This window comes from Furipterus horrens, unplaced genomic scaffold (assembly GCF_987537825.1).
Source record: "Furipterus horrens unplaced genomic scaffold, mFurHor1.1.pri manual_scaffold_3, whole genome shotgun sequence".
In the NCBI taxonomy this organism is placed as follows: Eukaryota; Metazoa; Chordata; class Mammalia; order Chiroptera; family Furipteridae; genus Furipterus; species Furipterus horrens.
This window is the reverse complement of record NW_028327173.1, coordinates 140,520,813-140,529,307: the sequence shown is the minus strand read 5'-3', so window position 1 is coordinate 140,529,307 and position 8,495 is coordinate 140,520,813. Positions and strand designations below refer to the sequence as shown.

At 41.2% G+C, this 8,495-nt stretch overlaps 1 protein-coding gene across 1 annotated transcript; it reads left to right on the top strand.

Annotated features, from left to right (window-relative positions):
• Positions 1-1,602, top strand: CHRM5 (cholinergic receptor muscarinic 5). The gene has a single exon (XM_090271939.1). It carries the CDS (start codon positions 1-3, stop codon positions 1,600-1,602), a length of 1,602 nt encoding a protein of 533 aa, XP_090128065.1.
• The last annotated feature ends 6,893 nt before the right edge of the window (positions 1,603-8,495 follow it).

Below are 8,495 nucleotides of genomic sequence, written 5' to 3'. Positions count from 1 at the left end.
ATGGAAGGAGAATCTTACCACAATGCAACCACTATCAATGGCACCCCAGTAAATCACCAGGCTTGGGGACACCATGGGTTGTGGGAAGTCATCACTATTGCAGCTGTGACTGCTGTGGTAAGCCTGATCACTATTGTGGGCAATGTCTTGGTTATGATCTCCTTCCAAGTCAATAGTCAGCTGAAGACGGTTAACAACTATTACCTGCTCAGCTTAGCCTGTGCAGATCTCATCATTGGCATCTTCTCTATGAACCTCTATACTACCTACATCCTCATGGGACGCTGGGCTCTTGGAAGCTTGGCTTGTGACCTTTGGCTTGCCCTGGACTATGTGGCCAGCAACGCTTCCGTCATGAACCTTCTGGTGATCAGTTTTGACCGTTACTTTTCTATCACAAGACCCCTGACATATCGGGCCAAGCGTACCCCAAAGAGGGCTGGCATGATGATTGGCTTGGCCTGGCTGATCTCCTTTATCCTCTGGGCCCCAGCGATCCTCTGCTGGCAGTACTTGGTTGGGGAGAGAACAGTACCTCCTGATGAGTGCCAGATCCAGTTCCTCTCTGAGCCCACCATAACTTTTGGCACAGCCATCGCTGCCTTCTACATTCCTGTTTCTGTAATGACAATTCTCTACTGCCGAATCTACCGGGAAACAGAGAAGCGGACCAAGGACCTTGCTGACCTGCAGGGCTCTGACTCTATAGCTGAAACTGAGAAGAGAAAGCCAGCTCACGAGGCTCTGCTCAGGTCCTGCTTCAGCTGCCCTCGACCCACACTGGCCCAGAGGGGAAGGAACCAAGCTTTCTGGTCATCCTCCCGCAGGAGCATCTCAGCTACTGGGAAGCCATCCCAAGCCACTGGCACAAGCACTGAGTGGGACAAAGCTGAGCAGCTCACTACGTGTAGCAGCTACCCCTCCTCAGAGGACGAGGACAAGTCCACCACGGACCCTGTCTTCCAGGCGGTCTACAAGAGTCAGGCCAAGGAAAGCACAAGGGAACAACAATTCAGTACTGAAGAGACCGACGAAACTTTTGTAAAAGGTCAAACTGAAAAAAATGACTATGACACCCCAAAATATTCCCTGTCTCCAGCAGCTGCTCATAGACCCAAGAGTCAGAAATGTGTGGCCTATAAGTTCCAATTGGTGGTGAAAGCTGATGGGACCCAGGAGACCAACAACAGCTGCCACAAGGTGAAAATCATGCCCTGCTCCTCCCCACCATCCAAGGACCCTTCAACCAAAGGCCTGGATCCCAACCTCAGCCATCAAATGACCAAACGGAAGAGAATGGTCCTTGTCAAAGAGAGGAAAGCAGCCCAGACCTTGAGTGCCATTCTCCTGGCCTTCATCATCACATGGACCCCTTATAACATCATGGTCCTGGTTTCCACCTTCTGTGACAAGTGTGTCCCAGTCACCCTGTGGCACTTGGGCTACTGGTTGTGCTACGTCAATAGCACTGTCAACCCTATTTGCTATGCCCTCTGCAACAGAACCTTCAGGAAAACCTTTAAGATGCTGCTTCTCTGCCAATGGAAAAAGAAAAAAGTGGAAGAGAGGTTGTACTGGCAGGGAAACAGTAAGCTCCCCTGAAAAGCTAACAGCTCCCCTCAAAAGAATGACTGTCATCTGCTTCCTCTGAGGATGGGCAAGCTGATTCTTGTTTATTGTCAAAAAATACATTTGTCATTTTAAGTCCTTGAGGATGCTGTCAAGGCTTGAGGTCTGTCACCAAAAGAAAGGAGTCCCCCTGCCACAATTGCTGCCATATTGAATTATTCTTGCCTATGACTAAGGCTGCCTGATGCTGCTGCAGTTTGCCATTAAAGTAACTAGACAGACTTGTAGCCCTTCATAGGAGAGGCACGCTGGAGCACAATAAACAATGACTGAGGGAACTTTTGTCTGGCCTTCTGTGGGAACAGCAGGGACCAGTTGGAAACCTCTCCCTTGTGGAAACCTGTCATAGACTTTTGTACAATATGTATGTGTCCTATGAAGTTGTCTTGTGCCGGTGAGAACCTGGAGAATGTAAGTTAGTGTTGCCTATTAACAAGAGTGTTATTCAACTGGCTTGTAAGCCGTTCTTTATAAATGGATCAGTATTTATTTACAAAGTATTTATTACACAGCTAGTATGTGTTCTGCGCTGTGGTATGTTTTTCTGTCCCTACACTTGAGTGAAGCTCTTGCTCTTCCCTTACCCAACCAATGCCAATTCCTGGTACCCACTGAAATCATGTTAGTCCCATTCCTTCCTTTCAGAATTCTGGGTCTGGAAGAACACTGGAAGGACACGCAGTCCTAGAGAGGTGCCTCTTTTCTGCTAACAAATATGATCAAGTCTCCACAGTCAGTGATTTTAGGTTTTACCAGTGGGAATATTTTCCTTTTTTTCTAAACAAAAATTGTGCATTCTATTTTGTGTCCATTTAAACCCATTTATTCATGTTCAGTCCTTAGGAAAACTAGTTATAATACAGCTCTTCACTGAGTAAAGATCTTCAGGCTATTTCATCAGGGTTCTCTTACATTGTTTTCAGAGGTCTTACTTTCTAATCTCTTTGCAAGGTAAACCTGAGACAAAATGTGGAAAACAAATTTGATTTCACTCCAGTTCACACTCAGGCACAAGCAGGCCACTGTGGAGCCTCCAGCCAAAAGTGGAGGCACAGCAGGGGAAAGATTTTATTTTATTTTTTTATAGGCCTTCAGTCATGGTTCAGAAATGACTTACTTATTCATTCCTCTCCAAATTCATGGTCAAAAAGGATAAGTCCAAAAAGTACAGTTGAGGTCCCATGAAGCTGGCTATGGTTATTAAGAATGAAAGCCTCATCTTTAAAAGCAAAATGTAGGTCACAATAATATATGAAAATAAAGCAGTTATATCAACATAACATACATTAGAGTACCAGGATTATTACAAACCAAATTACCAAATTTAATTGAAATTTCTGTGTACATAAACAATCTGACTCTAGGATGTTTTTGATCATTCTGAAAATAAACCCATGTACAAGAAATTGAAACTATAAAATAGTGCATACAATTAATGAAAGATCCACAAGGAAAGCAGCAGCATAGTACTCAAGGAGGAACTTAAAGATGAAGCACTACTGCCAAATAGAAGCTCTTTATTTAACCTGTTGATTATAGCTGCATTGTGTTTTAAAATCTCTACTTCACTGTACTTAATTTAGGCCAGTTCTTTCTCAGCCTCATTTGCTAAGATGTAAAAATAGCTGGTTTAGTTGTCCTGGGAATATGCATGTTGTTGAGTGTAGGACAGTTTCACCCTGCCACTGAAGAGCAAATCAGCCACTAACAAAAAGCCCCAAGAACGCTTCAGGGCAGTAGAAACCCAGGCTGCTCCTCCAGCCCTATAGACTCAAGGCTGAGATATAACATCTTGGGAGCAACGTAGCTGCTGAGGCTTTGTGAAGAACAGGTTGACACCTGCCAAGAATTTGGTAGAGAATATTAGTTAATTGGCTCAGTCCTCCAGGACAGAGGCTCCCAGGACTATGTGATGCCAACAAATAGGGTGTGACTTCGTGAGAAAACCTACTCCACCAGCTTTAGATAAATAGGTGGGTTTCTTCGTTTAAGGCTTTGGTTCCTGAGAAAAATGAAAATCCCTCCAAGAGAGTAATAGTACTTTGAGCCCACATTGGCCATTCACTGTTCAGACAGGATAGAAATAAGCTAATTCAACACAGAACTTGAGGCGGGGTGGGGGAGGGGCGTTGGAGGTACAATTTTCACACTTTTCACACTCTTCACACTCCACAGTTGTCTAGGACTTAGCCTTTTTATTCATCACATGTGAAATTAATTGAGATCTATTCTTCCTTATCATTAGTTTTTGGAGACAGCCAGTTGTGCAGATTCCTATGCCCTTTGACATAGACAAAATTTTTTGTTAAATGCCCAAACTACCAGGGGAAACTAGCATAGGGCCTCTGGTAGGGTCCTCAGAATGAAAAGATCCAAATGTAAACTGCAGGGACCTGGCTGGTAGGTGGGACATGGGCTAACTTCAGATCTTGGACCTACTATGTCCCCAGTTTCCCAGGCTCTGTCTACGGTAAACTATGTACAGCTTTGTTTGGCTAGTTACCTATTGAATGCTGTTACGTTGCTGGTACTGTGTTTCTCCTTATCTGTGAATCTGATTGATGGCTTGTTGATGAATCTCTTTTCACAACAATTTTTGGTTAAAGTATTTTGTCAGTATCCCGCCTCTGCTTTGCTGCTTTGATGAATGTTCTTTGAGGGAGATGCTGATGTTCGGCACTTTGTAACTATGAAATCTGTACCTAATGTCTGGATGGGAATATCCGGTTGTCTACTATAAACACTGGAATTACAGCAAAGGGGACTGGGCTGCTTTTCTGTGTTGTACAAGCATCATTCTGGAAATTAAAGAAATTTAACCACACAGAAGTCCAATGCAAAGTATTTAAATAAGAAAATGGCTTCAGGTTAGCTCCATAGATCCATTTAGAGATCCCACAGATATTTGCATTGGCCTGGCCTTTTAAGTACGGAGAGATTGACACACAATATAGATACACATTCTTCTTGCTACCTTTGTGATTTCCCCCCTTTCCCCTCAGCTACCAATGACCAAGTTAAGATGAAATAACGATGATAAGATTCCTCTGACTAAATGAGTCCCTTTCTCTCCAGGACAAGGGAGGTGGGGCAGACCTCAAACCACAGCTCGTGAGCTGGCACAGACCCTGCAGCAAAACAGCAGCAGCATTTCCTTTCCAACAGCTCAGAAGGCTAGAGCCTTAGTCATTTCACTGTGATACAAATTTCCATCTCCCCCATGCCATTTCAGCAGTACAGTCTGAGATTACTCAAACCCTTAGCCATTAAGAACTTCAGATTGTGAGTGGGAGGGGGAAGGGAAATACATGTTTCAAGTATCAAGGAAGGAATCAGAAAGAAATTAAAAAACAAAACTTTTTTTCAAAATAATTTTAAACTTAGAGAAAAGCTGCAATAGTAGTATAAAAACTTCCTATATCCTTCACCCACATTCCCCAATTGTTAACATTTTGCCACATTTGAACACTGTGTGTGTGTTTGTGTGTATCCACACATATTTCTCCACAGCCATTTGGAATAAGTTACAGACATTGTGTCCATTGACCTCTAAATACTTCAGTGGGTATTTCTAAAGAACAAGGAGAGTGCCTAAGCCAGCTGGTGTAGCTCAGTTGGTTGGGCGTCACACTGCAAACCAGAAAGTTACGGGTTTGATATCCAGTCAGGACACACGCCTGGGCTGCAGGTTCAGTCCCAGTCAGGGTGTGTATGGAAGGCAGCCAATCATTGTTTCTCACACTGATGTTTCTCTCCCTCTCTCCCTTCCCTCTAAAACCAAGTCAAAACAAAAATAATTTTAAAAAACATGGAGATTATCTTACATTACCACAATACAAATATTAAAATCAGGAAATTTAACATTGCTACAATATTATGTAATACATAATTATGTAATACAGTCCATACTTAAATTTCACCTGTTGTCCAAATCACGTATAAGAATTTCTTTTCCAGTTCAGGATCTAATCCAGAATCACACTTACATGTAGTTGTAATGTCTCTTTAGACAACTTTATTCTGGAAGAGGTCTTCAGCTTTCCTCAATCCAAGTTTTAAAAATAATATCCATCATTCACGGGTTTTTCCGATTTTCTTCTCATTAGAGTCAGTTGAATTTGTTTTGATTTGAGCTGGTGTATCACACATGTGATATTGTGTCCTCGAAGTATCATGTCAGGTAGATGTGATGCTTATCCCATTTTTGGTGACATTAACATTGATCACTTGGTTTAAGTGTTCCCTCCACCCATGCCCAGGTTTCTCCACTATAAACTTACTATTTTCCCTCTGTGATTAGTAATCTCGAGAAAGAGATTTTGAGCCTATATAAATTTCCTATGGGTCACGGGGTTTTCACCCAATAATTATAGTATCTATTTATTATTCTTAACCAAGTTATTACTATGCTGATTGTCAATTGGTTGGCATTCTACTGTGGGAATGTCTTTTCTTCCTTTCTGATTTATTTAATTATGTACTTATCATTATGGACTCATTAACTCTTAGTAATTGGTTAAAATCCATTATTGTCATTATTTCAATGCTCAAATTGTCACAAATTTAAGCAGTGAGAGCTTCAAAATGACTCCTGTGACCCTTTGACATATCCTAAACATTTTTTGAGCACTCCCTTACTCTCTGGTACAACAGAAAGTTCCAGGCCCATCTTCACTCTCTTCCCCAGCCCAAGAATCAGTCATTTATTCAAGGACCCCTTGTTTCATTAGGTCGAGAGTAGTACCTAACTCAGATCTGGACTCAGTATATTTCATTGCTATTAGGCCCTTTCAGTGAATGAAAGTAGGAAATATGTACATATGAATACTTACTAAAAAACAATGAATTCATATTGACATCTGCAATTCCAATCCTATACCACAGGATTTTTCCTTTTTTCATATTTGTATCTCACTTCTCCAATAGTGAGAATCATAATTTCCTCATTTGCTCAATCCTTTAAGAGTTTCAGAATTGTAACACCCATATCACTATAAAAAGCTAACCTTTTAGTAAAGTTCCAATATTTGTTTGCAGCTCTTTTTGAATTAAGATTGCAGAGATAGAGTCAAACTGCTATGTTCAAGAATTGCTTCTGTCAATGAGGATACAAGTAGAATGAATTGAACAACTCTGGAAACATTAAATAATAATAAGCAAAAGACTGACACTCAAATAAATATTCACATTAAAATCAAAGAGGGCACATCCAGCTGGGAAAATTATCCTCCCAATGAACTGCACTGTCGCCCATCTCCCTTGATGAATTAATGTGTGGGAGGAGGGGAGGCGACCACCTTAAGTTTGTCTGTGATAATGCACAAAAAGCCAAGACCCAGTTCTGCTCACTGGCCTTGACCACCATCCTGACTTACCCACATTAGTGTGCCTTATGGCAATCTATTTGTCCAAAAAGTCTTAATCTTCATATTTGATATGGCCCTCAAATAAGCCTACCATCAGATGTCCCCATGAATGCTCATATACTCCTAATGAGAACAGTTCTCCAGAGTTTTCAGTCCTTGGCAATGATTTTCTAGTTATCCTGCATAAATGCATCCCCAGTGGTGTCCCAGTAGAAACATGGGCACTCTTACCTTCAATAAACAGTAGCTGATACTCATCTCCCTCATCCCCAATACCACTAGCTGGGCAACTGGTGCTTATTTTTAGTAGTTCTGCATATATCCAAAAACAAGTTTACAGACCAGCCACTTTCAATCAAAATCCATGAAGCTTTGCCATGATTTTCTAACTATGGCCCCATTTTCCTATTGTACAATACAGTGAACTGTAGTAGAAAACACCACAGGCTGGAAGACAGCAAAGAGAAAAAGGTAGCAGATTTCAACTGGGATTTGGAGGACCACTCTTCTCCCTGAAAAACTAGACTGCCATGGAAAATCTTTTGACAGGTCCTTTGTACCCAGAAGTAGGGCCTTTCCAGGAGGACAAGAAACAAAAAACTATACTAGGTTCTGTTTTATAGTAACTATTCTATAACACAGTGATTAATAAAATAATACATATTTGCTTGGAAAACTTGGAAAATAAATAAGCAAATAAAAATTACCAGTAATTCTACCACACAGCAATAACCTCTGCTAAATATCTCAGGATCTGTCCTTGTAATCTTTTTTTTTTTTTTTTCTAAGTACAAACATACACTTTTTAGAACACGCAGAACTGGTAAATACTGTTTGGCAATCCTCATGTTCACATGTTGCAGACTGGTCACTCAGGCTCTTCAAAAGCAGAAAGTCATAAGGCTTCAATTAAAGGGGAGCTCCTATCCATAACTAAATATAGATTAGAGAGAGGTTATTTCCGTCCTTTTTCATCTCTATTAGACACACCCAATAAAGCTTAGTCAACAGGGATTATTGCCCTCTTCAATTCTGAACTACAGAAGAACCTTTCATTACCTGGAGAGATTTTTTAAAAAAGACTTATAAAGTCTATTTTTTTTTTCCTTAAAAAAAAAATGCTTTATTGATTATGCTGTTACAGTTGACCCAATTTCTTTTCCCTTTGTTCCCCTCGACCTAGTGATCTCCCTCCCTCCAGTTGTCCCCCCTCTTAGTCCATGCCCATTGGTTGTGCATATAGTTCTTCTCAACATCTTCCTGTCTACTCCACTCCCTACTACTATGCTTAATTCCTGTACCATCTCCCTCCCTTTCCCCACTTTCCCCTTCCCGCTGACCTCCCCTGAAATGTTCCCTATACCTATAATTCTTTTCCCACGCTTGTTGCCTACTTAGTCTGCCTTTGTTTTGGTTCTCTAGTTTCTGTTGTTGGTTGTTGTGATACAGTTTTCATTTTAATGTTCATAGCTTTGATCCTCTTTCTCCTAAACAAGTCCC